Genomic DNA, 17,327 nt, shown 5'->3' on the forward strand with positions numbered 1-17,327 from the left:
TAGTAGAATTACGGATTATGCAGGGATGATTGTTTTATTGAAATGCTATTTTGTTTATATCAACTTTTACAAATGTTACTAAGGATATGAAAAATAACTGTTTGAGCAGCTGTTTACAGCTTGGTATCTGCCGGACAGAAATAAGAGCTCAAGTAAGGTATGAGCCTATAGCCCCTGTGCCAATCAAGGAAGTCTCGTGCAGCTATGGGAACCCGTGCGACCCACCGCACAGGCCAAAGCTCCAGTGCCAGGCACAGGTCTGCAACGCTCAAGAAGGTTCAGCGATACAGGGAGCCCGTCTCTAGCCTCTCTCCACCTCCACGAAATGCACATCTCGCGAGATCACCTCATTACCACTCTGGATCCAAATTATATTTCCGTCCGGCCCCGCGCCGCCACTGTCTTGGCCAATCAGTGCGCAAAAGCAGGCCCCGCCTTCTTCCGCATTCTAGCAGGGTTGTCTCTGCGGCCCTCGCTTTGAACTACTTTTCCCAGAAGCCTCTTCTACGTCTCCGTTTCAGCCTATCCCTGCGCAGACTGGGCGGGATACGCCAATGTGGGCGGGACCAACCGAAGCCAATCAGGTGGAGGGTGGCTGCGGCGGTGGAAGGAGAGCTTGGGTCTGAGCATCGCTGGCAGCGGGAGAAACGGATCCGCAAGCGGCTGCGCCAGGCCCCATCGCGCGCGGGGCAGCAGGTAGGCCAGCTCAGAGACAGCTCGGCCGAGCAGCCGAAAAGGGGTTTCGGAGCCGGACTCCGGGCGACCGCAGCGGACCCGGCGGCAGAGGATCGTGGGAGGCTGAAAGGAGACCCGGCTGCGGTTTCTCGGGGACCAAGAGCCGCTTCCCCCGGGGGTGTTAGCGGGGAGCTACCCCGTTTGTTTTTAGCTGCCCCGCGGCTGCAAACGGCTTGTCAGTGGCCGCTGCGCTTTATTGCTTGTGAACATCCGGGCTTTGCGCGTCCCTCACAGCAATAGGGGCGTTATCTGGCTCCCTATTGGTCCGTAGGTTCTTATCCCATTGGCTAGCTCTCTCGTGAGGTCATCAGTAGAACGGGCTCCCGATTGGTTGAGGGTACTAGCCTTTAACTGCGTTTAATTGGCTCATGGCCCAGCGTGACCCTAGATTGGCGCAGGACTAGTGATGTCGTCTGCTCTACTCCATCCAATCAGCGGAGGCTCGAGTAGCCGGTTTATCGCGGGGTCCCTGATATGAAGGCTCCCCGGCCCTTCGCGCAGGGCTGGTCCCCGCTGCAGGCCGGAGGGTGCCTGGGGACTCCCCCTCTCGGGGCTGGGTAAAGCAGCTGTTCCGAGCTGCTGCTGCACAGCCACGGGGTCACGCTTGCTGTCCTGTGTATAGAGCGCTGCCCGCGTTCCCCGGGAAGTGCCCCTGTGAGAAACACCCCTCTGCGCTCCCAAATCTGGTCTCTCTCATCCACATCCCAGCTGAACTCCGCGCTCCCGGGGATCGGACTGTGGAAGTGTCGGGCACTGTCCAGCTTCCATTCCTAAACGAGAACGTGTCTGCTTTCAAACCAGATTTTTTTTTCATTAAAATTCATGGTCATTCTTCTATGGGGCCGTGTTACAAATTGTCACCTCAGACCCTGGATGACATGGGAGGGATCAAATCTCATCAGCGTCAGCTCTAGCATTGTACGTTGAATATACTGCTAGAACTATGTTGCTTTAAAATATTCTTCATGTTGTGCAGGTGGAAATGAGTTCTCAGCAGTTTTCTCGTTCTGGAGCCCCTCCTGCAGGACTAGGACAAGCTCCACCCCCAATGTCCACCAGTGGATCTACAGGGCTGATAAACCCAACAACCACAGGTAAGACATCTATTGGAGTTTCATTCTTCCTAACAAGCAGCTTTATTTTGAGGAATTTTGAGACAATTTTCAGCATGCTCAGAAGTATTGTATTGAGGTGATTGTGGATATTTAAACACATCAAGGACAGACATGACTCAGACTTTGATATAATTAGGTATATTAATTTGAAGAATTGTAAGAAGCTCTTCTTCCATACGTCAAGTGTCATACTGGATCAGTGTGGGCTGGGAATGTGCAAGTTGCCTTAGGAAAACAATGTTAGCAAAAACATTTTGACCACAAGTCCCTGTTTAGAAATTATCTAAAAAGTAAATTCTAGTTGGTGTAGGACATACTAGTTGAGTTCTCCGTTGGGGAGGAGAGAACTGCAAAGAAATCACAGATAGGTTGGAACTATAAGGAGCGGCTTCAGAGCAAACCACACAGAAGTAAACATGGACCATGATCACGTATAAATAGAACTGTATGATTAACTGATGTATTAAAGGGACACTGTCAGAAAGCGGATTAAAAAAAAACAATTGATTTGTCAATGTTCCTTTAATTATTTGCTAAATGAGACTATATGTCTGATAGTTTTCAAACCCACTTTAGAAGTACCTGTTAGTGTTTCATTATCTCCATAACTTTTGACTGGTGTTTGATGTCTTAGGTCCCAATTCTGCAATGAGGTCTGTGCTACCAGATGCCTGCCTCGACCTGGAGCTCATTGCAGGATCAGGGCCTGAGTAGTGAGTTACCACATTACTGATGCCTCCAGCAGTAAGTCAGTCTGATCTTGTAGAGTAAAATGGAAGGAAGTATGTATTTAGTATTCAAATACATAATTATGGTAGGAGATTCTGAGAGTTGTACAGTAAATATAAAACAAATTCTACTTAGGTTTTGATTGCCTAATAATAACTAATGTTTAAATACAGTTTACAACTGAGCTTCCCGTGCTCTTATGAATTTATGAGATGGAAATAAGACAGAAATTCCAATTTTAGTCTAATTATCACTGTTGTGGCAGCTTTTGTGCTTTGATTGTTGTAGTTTTTTACTTTGACCCTTTATTTTTATTTTTAATTAGATAGAGTGGTTGGACAATCTTGCGTTTAGTGAAGTCTTTAATAAAAAATTACATAAGAACATAAGAACGGCCGTACCAAGTCAAACCAAAGGTCCATCTAGCCCAGTATCTGTCTACCGACAGTGGCCAATGCCAGGTGCCCCAGAGGGAGTGAACCTAACAGGCAATGATCAAGTGATCTCTCTCCTGCCATCCATTTCCATCCCCTGACAAACAGAGGCTAGGGACACCATTCCTTACCCATCCTGACTAATAACCATTTATGGACTTAACCACCATGAATTTATCCAGTTCTCTTTTAAACGCTGTTATAGTCCTAGCCTTCACAACCTCCTCGGTTAAGGAGTTCCACAAGTTAACTGTGCGCTGCATGGAGAAGAACTTCCTTTTATTTTTTTAAACCTGTTGCCTATTAATTACATTGAATCCATGCCTTAGTCATTTGCCTGATGATCTTGATCAGTTTATTTTGTTCATTTAAATTTAATTATTCACTTTAAAGAGAAGTTACAGTGAGAGGTTTATTTTAAGAAGGATGATTGTGCCTTGAGAGTGACTTGGGTTAGACCATGATGTGTGGGGATAATCCTTAGGGCTCTAAGAGGAATGCAGAGCATGCTTTGCAGGAGGATTGATGACATTCTGGAGACGTTTGTTTTTCAAGCAGGTTTTTCATAATGACATTCAGTGAATGTCTCTTGTTCTGGAGGTTTTAAACAAACTGCCTTTATATGTGTGCATCTGACATTCCATTTCTGGGCTTGTGGACAAGAGTGCATACTTCTTACCCATTTTTATCCTCTTCTTTATAGTTCCTTTTTTCTTTCCTCAGCAGTGAGTGATGAATCTAATCGAGAGTCAGAAATTGCTCCCAGAGAGCACATGGGTCCTGGTGGCTCTCTACAATCTCGTGAAGAGAAACAGGAACCAGTGGTTGTTCGGCCATACCCACAGGTTCAGATGTTGGCACAGCACCATACGGTCCAATCTGGTGCTGCAGTTACAGTGACAGCTCCGCCGGCACATTTGACCCCAGCAGTGCCACTTTCCTTTTCAGAGGGACTTATGAAGGTAATGAGGTGGATCATGACTGAGTTGATAGTGCAAATAAGCCACTAGAGGAGTTAATACTTTCCAAGTTCAGTCAAACAGCTCTTGACTAATTTCAATTGTATTTCATTTACCTCCTCTTGACTAAAATGTTCTTTTCTATAAATTGCTTTATTTATTCAGCTGTTTTCCGTGCTCTTCTTCTGTCAATATGTGCCTCTTCAGTATGGTACCCCTACTCCAGATGGCAGATTGGGAACCTTGCAGCCCTTAGGCCACATTTTGTGACCTTTCCACTTACTTTATTTCCTAGATTAAGGATGATCTAAGTCAATTTTACAACCCCCCTATTCATTCCTGGAAGAGGGAGGAAAGAATGTCAGTGAGATACTCACTTGTGTATATAAATAGAGCATTAAAATGAAGTTATGGAGAATCATGCAAAAACTAGGCAATTCCTACAGCTGGGCAGAATCATTTTTGTGAAGATGAGGTTAAAAAGACACAAGACAGAGACCTTTGTAAGGGGTGGTTGTAACTTGAGCAATGGTTGATTACAGCCGTTTTCTCTTTTTTCCATCTAAACCTTAACAAAACATGATCTAAGATCTAATTGGCAGAAGAGGAGTTGTGCAGAAAATCTAAAGGCTAAGAAGGGAAGAGAAAAGGGAGATTAAAAGTTTTTTTAAAAAGTAAATCAGGATACTAATGTCTGTCTTGTTTGGCTTTTTGTCTGTATTTGTGATATTTGTTTGTGTATCTAGACACTCTGGGAGATATGATCGGGGTTCTGTTGTGCTAAGTAATGTCCTCAGTGAGACACCACCTTAGCCAAAAGAGTTGCTTCCTTCCAGTTTTTCTCAGCTGAAAGGGACCCATGCTTTTTCCCTGCCTGCCAAAACACATATATCCTGTTAGCGCTATTGATGCAAACCTCGCCAGGCTGTGATTTTTGAAGAGAGGTCTCTACTTCCTCATATTGAATTGTCACTATTTTTCTTGTTTCTTGCAGCCTCCTATGAAGCCCACCATGCCCAGCCGGCCTATTGCTCCTGCTCCACCCTCTACAATGTCAGCTCCTACCAAGGTTCCTGGGCAGGTTACTGTAACCATGGAAAGCAGTATCCCACAAGCCTCAGCTATTCCTGTGGCAACAATCAGTGGACAACAGGTTTCCTTTTTCCCTACCTTGCTATTTACTGAAGTGGGATGTTGGTTGAAAGTTCCTCTGTCCAGAAACCATCAGTAGAGCAGGGAGATCTTGAGAGGGGGATGAACTAGTCCATCATTTCTCCCCAAAGTATTAGTAACCACTAAGAGAGTGTGGAGATGGGAGCAGACTCCCCATAAGAAAAATGCAGCTGAGTAGGGAGATGAAGCACGGGCCATAGGGCCTCACCCCATTAAAACCCTAGGCAAATGGTGGGCAGCCTGCGGCCCATCAGGGTAATCCACTGGCAGGCTGCCAGTTTGTTTACATTTGCATGGTTGGCCGCAGTTTGCTGTTCCTGGCCAATGGGAGCTGCGAGAATCAGCGGCCAGCATGTCCCTGCGGCCCACACCACAGCTCCCATTGTCCGGGAATAGCGAACTGCGGCCACTGGGAGCTGTGAGCAGCCGTGCAAATGTAAACAAATTGACGGCCCGCCAGTGGATTACCCTGATAGGCCGCAGGTTGCCCACCACTGCCCTAGGCAGATGATGGTTGCATCTCCATTGGTCCGTCTAATAAGCTGGGGCCAGATAAATCTGAAGAAATCTGATTTAGGCCCATTCTTCAGAACAAAGCACAATCCCTTCTTCTGCAAAGGTGAAGCTATCATTTTACTCTTTTAGAAAGATACTAGTTTTAGTTTTGAGACTCTATTTGACAGAACATATAAGGTGGTAGCATACTGACCTGCAAGCAGACTGAAATAATGAGCATTTTCTTAAACTCTTTCACTGTTGCTGCTCTACCAACGGACATGCTAGTGTAAACGGATGCTGTTTGTTTGTTTGATCACCTTGTTGTCTAGCTCTACTCAGAGCAAGTCCAGTTGATGTATTGGTAAGCAACTGGTTTATACAAGTTCTGCTTTTTGTAGCCCCACCAGTGCTGTCCCACACCAGACCAATAGTGAAGAACTTCTGAAAGCTCTGAGCGTAGGCAAGGCTTTGATGTGAATGCCTGCCAAGGAGTTAATGCCAAAGCACACTCCTGATTCTTGCATTTCAAAACTCGTTTACCAGAAACAATACTCAGCTCTACCAAGTGAAATACCATTAGGTTAACGTAATGTAATGTGTGGTACCTACTAAACTTTATTTGTAACTGATTAGCAAATACTGTTCATGAATTTTTAGGGTAGGTGTTTCTAACTACTAGGGAATCACATCAATTACTTATTTTTAAGTGACGTTCCTAAATATGTCTGGAAAGGCAGTTATAAGTGAAATATGAGGAGTTAATTTAATATGTTGCAGTTCTTCTCAGTCTCCCATATTTCTGTTAATTCTGCTGAATGGTTTGATATGAACTGTCTAAAGAGATCGCCAGATGCAGAAATGCCACCTGCCCAATCGAAATGGGACAGTGACTTGGAGGGAAAGAGAAATTGGTAACTGACATATACTTGCCTGAGTAGATGTGTGTTTGAGAGTTTCCACTGAAAATGGAAGGAGGCTGCAGCTTCATCCTGCAGAAATGTTCGTCTGTACCCCCCTCTCATTTTTAATACCTCTGCATACTAGTGTATTTCCACAAAATTGTTAAATGTGATTTGTTGCTGCATTTGACCTTTTAATGTGGGCAGTTACCTGTGATCTTTCTCTCTGGGCAACATTTCTTATGGAATCCTCTTTTTTTTTTCTTTTTTTTTTTTTCTCCCTGCAGGGACATCCCAGTAACTTGCACCATATCATGGCAACAAATGTTCAGATGTCTATCATCCGAAGTAGTGCTCCTGGCCCCCCTTTACACATTGGAGCTTCTCACTTACCTCGAGGTGAAGTCAATGCGAGCTGTAAAAATGGCTCTTTTTCTCACTTGCTCAAGAAGGCTGCATCTACACTAGTTTCTTTTTTCCCTTAAAGTTTCCCACTATTGTTAATTTGGGTATCACTCTAGCAGTAAGAATGCTAAAGTAGACAGGGCTCCAGGTTGCTGCTGGCATTTTAAGTGTTATGTTTTCTAAAACTGCCTAGTGCAGGTGTACATGGTGGTATCAGCACCATCTTCTATTTGAACACTGTGCTGGCAGAACAGTGGTGTACTTTAGAAAACATGGCCTAGTTTAGGGAAGTCTATTGTGCAAAATGTCACAATTTATTCACTGCTCGCTCCTGGTTGCTTACTATGCCTTGCAGTCTGTCTCCTATCCATCCGCCACAATATCATTCCTATTCTGTAGTTAGGTGTATTACTGTGTCAAGTGGTGCACATTCAGACTTGTGTCTGAGACAATTGTTTGTTCTAGCTTTGTAGGTTTTTGTCTCTTCTCTCATGATTTTGGCTATTGTGGTTTATTTAGCCTCTCTTTCTGTAGCTTGTAAAGCAGAACATCCGTCACTTTAAGAGGAGAGACCAGGTCAGCTAGCATGATTGCTATTTGAGGGATAATTTAAGTCTTTCAGGCTTCTGATAGCAGGCTTATCTTTAAGGTCTATTAATTGGGCTTCCAGTCTTAGGTAAAATCAGATTGATACAAAAAAACACCTACCAAATTTTTGCTTCCATGTCCCTCTTCTCTGTACTTACACGGAGCATTGGTATGTTTAGATCACAATATTATGCAGTTGCTCAAGAAAGAAATCTAAAATTTTTAAGCTAATTTAAAAAAAAAATACTGCTCTATACTCTTAATAGTGATTTTCGTTCACAAATAGGTATAAAGCTCTAAAGAGCGTGCACTCTGGGCGTACTGCACTTTCAGTGATCCTATATTTGTGTATGCAATATGTTGTGTGTGCAAAAGTGTACTTCGCTAAAGTATTTGGGAAAGAGCGTGTAGCTGTATTTGCAGTCTTTTACAGACCATATGGAAGAATTTGCATGTGTCCATTTTTGTCATTGTTTTTTGAGCATTTAATTTGTGTCTATTTGAGCCTTTTGGGGAACCCACTTTAACATCAATTGCTCTTTGTATTTTCACTTAATACTTATTTTATTTTCAGTCTGTCTGTTTCCAATATCTTGTTCATATTTTCTTCCTGTTAAATTACTCACTCTAGGTAATATTGAGTGAAATCTGCAGAAATTGTATGTTTCCCTTCAAATTATTTGACTGCATACTATTTGGAGTGAATTATTATGTTTGTGATCCTCTTGCAAACACAAACAGTTGATTTTTCTATGAACTAAAATTGCTGTTGACATGCTTGAGGTTTTGGGTGATTAAATTGTTTTTCTGATTCTAGTTTTCACACTGTAGATGTCTGATAATTTTGGTACAGCAAACAGTAGACAGATTACTGAACTGATGCCATGCATTTTGCTGTGGTGTTTTTAAAAATAGCTTCCATTTATTGTGCATCCATCTTTCCTCTGTTCTTCAGCAGATGGAGATAGGTTAACAGAATTGCTCGGTCACTTTTTACACACTCATTTAATATGCAAACTATTTCAGTTACTCCTACTCACTTATTTCAATAGTTTGCAATTGAAAAAGATCAGATTTATGAAATAACATTATTAAATGTAAGAAGTTGGAAAAGGTCCAACAAAGCAGATTAGGATTTTTTGGCCTTTATTGCTAATTACAAAAAAAACCCTTCTCTATCCCTTGAGTATCATTATTCTTAACCATAATTTCGAAGTTGCATCACTAGAATGAAAACTAAAAGTATAAAATAAGAACATAGGAATGGCCATAGTGGCTCAGACCAGTGGTCCATCTAGCCCAGTATCCTGTTTTCCAACAAAAGCAGCAAAGAATCCTGTGGCACCTTATAGACTAACAGACGTTTTGGAGCATGAGCTTTCGTGAGTGAATACCCACTTTGTCAGATGTGGCTGGTGCCTGATGCTCTAGAACAGGGCAATTATCAAGTGATCCCTTTCCTGTCATCTAGACCCAGCTTCTGTCAGTCAGAGGCTTGGGCACACCCAGAGCATGGAGTTGCATCCCTGACCATCTTGGCTAATTGCCATTGATGGACCTATCCTCCATCAATTTACCTAGTTCTTTTTTTAAATCAGTCCTCATTTTGGCTTTCACAGCATCCCCAGCAATGAGTTCCACAGGCTGTGCGTTATGTGAAGAAGTACTTTCTTATATTTCTTTAAATCTGCTGCCTATTAATTTAATTGAGCCACCCTTGGTTCTCGTGTTATATGAAGAAGTAAAAACATTTCCTTTTTTACTTTCTGCACACCATTAATGATTTTATAGACCTCTATCATATCCCCCCTTAGTTGTCTCTTTTCTAAAATGAACAATCCGAGTTTTTAATCTCTCTTCATATGGAAGCTATTCCATACCTCTGATCATTTTTGTTGCCCTTCTCTATACTTTTTCCAATTCTAATTTATCTTTTTTGAGATCAGGTGACCAGAACCGCATACTGTATTCAAGGTATGAGCATACTATGGATTTATATAGTGGTATTATGATATTTTCTGTCTCATTATCTCTGTTTCCTAATGTTTCCTAACATCCTGTTAGCTTTTTTGACTGCGGTTGTATATTGAGCAAATGTTTTCAGAGAACTATCCACAATAACTCCAAAATCTTTCTTGAGTCTTAACAGCTAATTTAGATCTCATTGTTTTGTGTGTATAGTTGGGATTATGTTTTCCAGTGTGCATTATTGTGGATTTATCTGCACTGAATTTCATCTGCCATTTTGTTGCCCAGTCACCCAGTTTTGTGAGATCCCTTTGTAACTCTTAGTAAAGTCCACAGCTGATCTCTATCTTGAGTAATTTTATATCATCTGCAAACTTTGCCACCTCACTGTTTACCCCTTTTTCCAGATCATTTATGAATATATTGAACAGCACAGGTCCCAGTACAAATCCTTGGGAAATTCTGCCTTTTATCTCTCTCCGCTGTGAAAACTGACTATTTATTCCTATCCTTTGTTTCCTGTCTTTTGACCAGTTACTCATCCATGAGAGAACCTTCACTCTTATCCCATGTCTGCTTACTTTGCTTAAGAGCCTTTGGTAAGGAACCTTGTCAAAGGCTTTCTGAAAGTCCAAGTATATTCTGTCCATTGGATCGCTCTTGTCCACATGTTTGTTAACCCCCTGCCCCCTCAAATAATTCTAATAGATCGGTGAGGCATGATTTCCCTTTACAAAAGACCAATTTGCCTGGTACTGAAATTTCACTCACCAGCCTGTAATTGCCAGGATTGCCTCTGGAGCCTTTTTTTAAAATTGGCATTACATCTGGTACAGAGGCTGATTTAATCAGTAGGTTACATACCACAATTAGTAATTCTGTAATGTCATATGAGTCCTTCAGAACTCTTGGGTGAATACTATCTGGTACTGGTGACTTATTACTTCTTAATGTATCAATTGGTTATTCCATAACCTCCTCTATTGACACCTCCATCTGGGACAGTTCTCAGATTTATCACCTAAGAAGAAGGGCTAAGGTGTGGGAATCTCCTTTGCATCCTCTGCAGTGAAAACCAATGCAAGGAATTCATTTAGCTTCTCCTCAATGGCCTTGTCTTCCTTGTGTGCTTTTTTTAGCACTTCAGTTGTCCAGTGGCTCCACTGATTGTTTGGCATGTTTCCTGCTTCTGACGTACTTGAAAAAAAAAATTTGCTGTTAGTTTTTGTGTCTTCTAGTCTGCTAGTTGCTTTTCAAATTCCTTTTCAGCCTGCCTAACTGGACATTTTAATTTTGCTTGCCAGAGTTTATGCTGCTTTCTGTTGTCTTCAGTAGGATTTGACATCAAATTTTTAAAGGATGTCTTTTTGTCTCTAACCCCCTCTTTACTCTGTTTAGCCGTGGTGACTTTTTTCCCTCTCCTCTTACTATTTTTTTATTTTTCTTCACTTAGGGTATACATATAGTTTGAGCCTCTACTGTGGTGTTTTTAAAGTTTGTTTGTGACTGTTCCTTTTATTTCTGTTTAACTAGCTTTCTCATATTTGTGTAGTTCCCCTTTTTGAAGTTAAATGCTAGTGAGGTGGGGTTCTTTGGTGTTCCCCCCCACAGGGATATTAAATTAAATTTATATTATGGTCGCTATTACTGAGCGGTACAGTTACAATCACTTCTTGTCACTTAGGACAAGATCAAGAATTGCTTCTCCCCTTGTGGGTTCCAGAACTAGCTCTTCCAAGAAGCAGTCATTAGTAGTGTCTAGAAATTATATCTCTGTATCTTGTTGTGAGGTGACATGTACCCAGTCAGTATGGGAATAGTTGAAATTCCCCATTATTTTTTAGTTTTCTGTTTTTGTAGCCTTTTTAATCTCCCTGAGCATTTCACAATCACTGTCATCATCTTGTTCACGTGGTCAGTAGTGTATTCTTAGTGCTATTCTCTTACTATTCAAGCATGCAGTTTCTATCCATAGAGATTCTAGGTTTGTTTAACATTTTTCTATATTTGACTCTAAGCTTTCTTTCACATGTAGTGCCCTCCCCCAGCAGTATAACCTACTCTGTCTTTCCTGAATATTTTATTCCCTAGGTATTACTGTGTCCTATTGATTGTCATTGTTTCACCAATTTTCTGTGATGCCTGTTAAATCAATATTCTCATTTAATACCAGTCACTAAAGTTCACCCATCTTAGTATTTAAACTTCTAGCATCTGTATACGAGCACTTACAAAATTTGTCATTATTTAGTTGTCTGCCTTCAGGTGATATAAATGAATGAGACTTTTTTTCATTTGACTGTTTCTCTTCAGTTCCTGTTTATAGTTTATCAACTTCTGCCTTCTCTTCTTTACTAGGATATAGACACTCCCCTTTAATAAACCCACTAGGGATGTCTCTGTTTGAACCATGTGCTCCTCCACGCTGTTGTCTTTCTCCCAGCCCTTAGTTTAAAAACTCCTCTACAACCTTCTTAATTTTACATGCCTCTCTGTATATTGGTAAGTCAGTCATTTTGATACATTTTGCAATAGCACATGTGATTTGTTCTTCAGGTGCGGCAGCGGCTGCTGTGATGTCCAGCTCTAAAGTAACCACAGTTCTGAGGCCAGCTTCACAGTTGCCAAATGCAGCTACAGCTCAGCCAGCTGTTCAGCACATCATTCATCAACCAATCCAGGCAAGCGGCAATCATGCTGTATTGCAGACATTCTATTACTGTTCATTCAGAGATCTTCCTGGCTTTTAGGAGGAATCCACCCAGAACATAACATTAGCATCCTTTATGTACTGGACTGTTGGCATTGGCAACCATCGCTTCTGTTTTTATTATTTAGACATCCCAGCCTTATGAAGCTGGTATTGGCAGCACTATGCAGAAAGCTTTACAGGCTTTTTTGTAGGCTAACTATGAGCTGGAGATTAATCAGTTTGTAGACAGTTTAAAGGTCTGTAAACTCTGGAGAAGTCTTCATTCTGAATATGCTTGAAAACTTTATTTAAGTCCAAAAAGACCTGGCTTGAGTTTGTGCTCTTACTTTATACTCAAACTTTAAATCAGTTTGATGGGGATGATATAAATCTAATAGTGGACCAGGAAATATATATATTTAAAATGAGATGGTGCATGCTCATGTGTATGTCTGATTCCACATAATGTTGTGCATATTTTTATAGTTATGTCCAAATGTAACCACATTTGCATAACTGTCTATAGTATAGATTATGTTTGGTAGTTTTTTAATTTTTTTTTAATAATGGAAATATCCTATCTCCTAGAACTGGAATGGACCTTGAAAGGTCATAGAGACCAGCCCCCTGCCTTCACTAGTAGGACCAAGTACTGATTTTTGCCCCAGATCCCTAAGTGGCCCCCTCAAGGATTGAACTCACAACCCGGGGTTTAGCAGGCCAATGCTCAAACCACTGAGCTATCCCTCCCTCCCTCCCTTAGTCATGAATGGAATGCATCAAAATAAAATAAAAAACAAAACAAAATAAAAAACATATTTTCTAATAGCATATGGAAGCTCTGAATCATTGGAACAGTTTCCGTACATATCTGATCTTTTAACTGCTTTTGATCATCAAATACCTCTGATGCTTCTGCTCTGAAAACCAGGCCAGCGCTTCTTAGGAGCTCACAAAAGAGTTTTATAGACTGGGTACCAAGGCTGGCTTTAGGCCAATTCAGCCAATTCCCTTGAATCAGGCCCCACACCTAAGAGGGCCCCGTGCCCAAGCCCTGGTCCGGCAAACCAGCAAGAGCCAGTGCGCCACACTGCTGTGGCCCGGCTTCCCCAGGGGGCAATTTAAAGGGCCTGGGGCTACCAGCAGGGGTTGGAGCCCCAGGCCCTTTAAATTGCCACCAGAGCCCCACTGCTGGAGCCCTGGGGTAGGGCTGTGGGGCTCTGTGGGCTATTTAAAAAGTCCGGGGCTCCCGTTGCTTCTACCGCCCCGGAGCCCCACCGCTTCCCCAGGACTCCCTCGGCTATTTAAAGGGCCGGGGCAGTAGAAGCAGGGGAGCCCTGGGCCCTTTAAATAGTCCCTGAGCCCCAGGGACCCTGGTGGGGGAGGAAGGAGAAGGGGGTACTCACCGTACAGGGTGGGTTGTACCCCCGTACCTGCACCCCCTGCCCAGCCGGCAGCCAGCTCCTGCTGCACCCCCTGCCCTGCTGGCAGCCAGCTCCTGTCTGCAGCCAGCCCCGCACCCCCTGCCCTGCCCACAGCTAGCCCGTCTCCAGCCAGCTCCGCACCCCCTGCCTGCATCCAGCCCATCTCCAGCCAGCCCCTGCCGCACCCTCTGCCCTGCCCGCACCGGCCCTGCACCCCTTGTTCTGCTTGCACCAGCCCTGCACTCCCTGCCCTGTCTCCAGCCAACCCCTTGCCACACCTGAAGCCAGCCAGTCCCGCACTCTTCTGTCTCTAGCCCTGCCAACCCATGCCGCACCCCCCTGCGGCCCTGCCTTAAACCAGCCAGCCCAGCCCCCACACCCCTGTCTCCAGCCAGCCTGTGCAGGCAGGACAAGCCCCACTCCTTGTCCTGCCTGCAGCCATACCCTACCTCTAGTCAGCCCCTGCCCTGCCTCCAGCCAGCCCCATGTCCACTGGTGCCCTGCAGTTCCCAGGGCAGTAACCCTGCACACCTGCTTCAGTGAGGGGGGCAGGGAGCAGCTGGGACCCACACATATGCACACCCTAGGGTGACCAGACAGCAGGTGTGAAAAACCAGTACGGGGTAGGGGATAATAGGATCCTATATAAGAAAAAGACCCAAAAATCGAGACTGTCCCTATAAAATCAGGACATCTGGTCACCCTAGCACATGCCCAGGGAATGGCGGGGACCCACACAAGTGAAACAGAGCTCATTTCTAGTTCAGGCCCATCTTTTTGAAAAAGAACTTTAGGTAAGGTTAACATACATCTGTATTTTCCCGAACATGTCAGGCTTTTTGGTTCTTAAATGGCCACCCGGGAGGAAAATATGGACATATGGTAACCCTGTTGGTACAAAAAATAAATACTGGGTACATCCCTGAAATCAGAACTTTTTATAGGGAACCGGTTGCTAACTTATGAAAGGCATTTTTTTAAAATTTTTTTTACATTTTTTTTTTTAAGTCATCCCTGCTGGGACCCCGCCGAAAACGTTCAAATTGGGCCCTGCACTTCCTAAAGCCGGCCCTGCTGGGAACATCTCTACTTCCCAGTATTTTATACTGAGATCTAGGAAATTTGGCTTTATCAAAGTATTTCCCAGCTACTTTCTCAATTGCATCATTGTGACTTACTTTTATTATTCTGTTATCTTTACAGTCTCGTCCTCCTGTGACGACATCAAGCACTATCCCTCCTGCTGTAATAGCAACAGTCTCTGCCACAAGAGCTCAGTCTCCAGTTATTACTACAACAGCAGCACATGCTACAGAATCAACCCTGAGGTAAACACATAAGGAAAGTGTCTTGAGGAGCCCCAAGATTCCTGACATTCACATAGCATGAAAGGGAATAGAGAAGGCTGATACCCCGTGAATGTCAGAAATACTATATAGGAGTTGAAGATTTCTCTGCTGAGGTCCAATTGATACAGCACATGAGTGTGTCAGGAGACATGGGTTCTTTGCTCTGCCAATGACTTGTTGTGTGACTTTAGGCACATCACTTAAGCTTTGTCTGAGTGGGTTCATCTGTAGGACAAGGGAAAGTAATGCTTACCCATTGTGTGAAATGCTTGCAGCTCTGTGAAGGAAAAACACTGTAACTGCTAAATATTGTTTTCTGTTCCCAGAGAGAAAAACAGCTAAACAGGAACTCAGGAACTTAACAGGAACTTGACCAATTTGTTTCCCAAGGAATTGGGTTTACTGGTCTGCCATGGCAGCACCTGGCTAATTCAGTCCCATCCTCTTCTAGCAGAAGTTGATGTAGAAAATGGCATATGAGTGTTGGAATATTCAAAATATCTCAGGGTATGGGGAGGAATAGAAATTGAAATTAGCTTGTTTTGCTCATGTTGGTATCTAGATACTGAAGAATCTGTGTGTTCCCACCTGTGGAAGACACAGAATAAGAATTATACAGCAGGCACTTCTGCATATTCTGTCACTGTGTTAACATGGATTTGATAGTAGTGTAGCCCTCAAAGAGAAGACAAGTGGAGTCTGATGTCCCTGCTTGCCAGTATCGGGAGAGCCAGTAATCCTTGTTTAGCTGTCTGGATACTAAATAAAGATTACTTCCCTGAACGTCCTTTCTCTTTTCCCAGTCGGCCCACTCTGTCTATCCAGCAGCACCCACCTTCTGCAGCTATTAGTATTCAGCGCCCTGCGCAGCCGCGGGACACGGCAACTCGGATCACACTGCCATCTCACCCAGCCATAGGAACACCAAAACAGCAGCTCCACACCATGGCTCAGGTAAATCCCATGAGATGAGATCAGTGTAGTTTCTTCCACAGTTCAGGCTGTGAGAAAGTTGGGATTTTTTGGGTCAAAAGTTATGGACACAGTTGTGTTTTGGTGTGGTCAGTGCAAGTGGTGTATGGGCAAGGGGCAGGTATTTGTGTGGGTGGTCAGCTGTGGGGGGAAAGGGTGCATGTTGGGAGAAAATCATGGCCCACAATTGTTTTTCATAGCCTTATCCCATATTTTTTTCTTACTTTGAACCACAACATTTTGATGACCCAGAGTAAGTGATGAACAGGGTTCAAAGTTAGGCTTGAAACCTGGTGTCCTGTTCTCTTAGGAATAGCTGCAATATGATTGTAAAGCAAATAAAATGTAAAATGTATCTACATTTATCTTGATATGAAACTTCCTTTTCTCTAGAAAACCATTTTTAGTACCGGTACTCCGGTGGCGGCAGCAACAGTGGCACCCATTTTGGCAACCAATACTATTGCTTCAGCAACCACGGCCGGTGAGTATTCACAGCTCAGTAGTGGGACCATCATGTCTCCAGAACGTCTTCGTTCTGCAAACAGTCATCAGAGATCCTGTCCCTAGTTAGGATGTGAATTGTTTTTGTTGAGGGGGGGGTATAGGGGGCAGGGAATGCGTGGATAGAAAATTCCTGGTGCTTGTTCTCTAATTCTCTCTATGTGTTTAGGATATGGATATTAGGGTGATGTAGCTGTATAGAAATATATAGTGTCACTCTCTGTCTTTCAGGTTCTGTGTCTCATACCCAAGCTCCTACAAGTACAATTGTCACCATGACAATGCCCTCCCACTCTTCCCATGCCACTGCTGTGACCACCTCAAACATCCCAGTTGGTGAGTGATTTCAGCTTCGGATGGAATAGGTGTAATTCAGTTGACATCTCTTTACACCTACATCCAGGATGGTCTGGGGCATCTATGTATTACTAGCACATTAAACAAGAGAAATAACAAAAAAATCAATCCAAATTGGGAGAGACAAACAAGTAGATTTGATAAGCCCTAATATATTTTTTAATGGTGCAGGGAGAGTTCTGGAAGCACTTGGTTAGTCTAATTAACTATTGGCCTCCTAACGTGCATCTTTATTCCAAACAAACTTGACCCTCCTGGAACTTCATACCATGTAGTATGATGTATTGAGGATATGTCTACTAAGGGATATAAATGTGTCTTCCTTAGTGAAGGAGTAAGTTCTCCTTCAATGTTGCTAGAAGTTTTAGCTGGAGCCTAGTTGCATCTGACTGTGTTTTGAGAGTAGGACACTTAGTCCAGTTTATCTCCTCACTCACTGTCTTAGCATCTAGATGTGAAATATGGCTGAGACATCTGTTTCCAACAGTGTTACTCAGAAGCTCTTAAAATTGTTGGTGCTGACTAA

General features: G+C 43.2%; 1 protein-coding gene across 10 annotated transcripts in view; it reads left to right on the forward strand.

Moving 5' to 3' along the window:
• Nucleotides 1-17,327, forward strand: part of SAP130 (Sin3A associated protein 130) — a 33,964-nt gene continuing 16,637 nt past the window's right edge. For 2 of the 10 annotated variants that reach the window (XM_030574847.1, XM_030574854.1), the window contains exons 1-10: nt 2-696; nt 1,712-1,829; nt 3,737-3,975; nt 4,967-5,125; nt 6,830-6,941; nt 12,060-12,184; nt 14,823-14,947; nt 15,772-15,922; nt 16,334-16,424; nt 16,676-16,780. In XM_030574847.1, coding sequence (XP_030430707.1) covers nt 205-696; nt 1,712-1,829; nt 3,737-3,975; nt 4,967-5,125; nt 6,830-6,941; nt 12,060-12,184; nt 14,823-14,947; nt 15,772-15,922; nt 16,334-16,424; nt 16,676-16,780 — 1,717 coding nt within the window. In that variant the 5' untranslated portion in view covers nt 2-204. Of the gene's footprint in view, nt 697-1,168; nt 1,293-1,711; nt 1,830-2,484; nt 2,595-3,736; nt 3,976-4,966; nt 5,126-6,829; nt 6,942-12,059; nt 12,185-14,822; nt 14,948-15,771; nt 15,923-16,333; nt 16,425-16,675; nt 16,781-17,327 lie in introns of those variants that run through there. The other 8 variants (XM_030574849.1, XM_030574848.1, XM_030574846.1 and 5 more) reach the window with 8 other exon arrangements.

Source organism: Gopherus evgoodei, chromosome 9, assembly GCF_007399415.2.
Source record: "Gopherus evgoodei ecotype Sinaloan lineage chromosome 9, rGopEvg1_v1.p, whole genome shotgun sequence".
NCBI lineage: Eukaryota > Metazoa > Chordata > Testudines > Testudinidae > Gopherus > Gopherus evgoodei.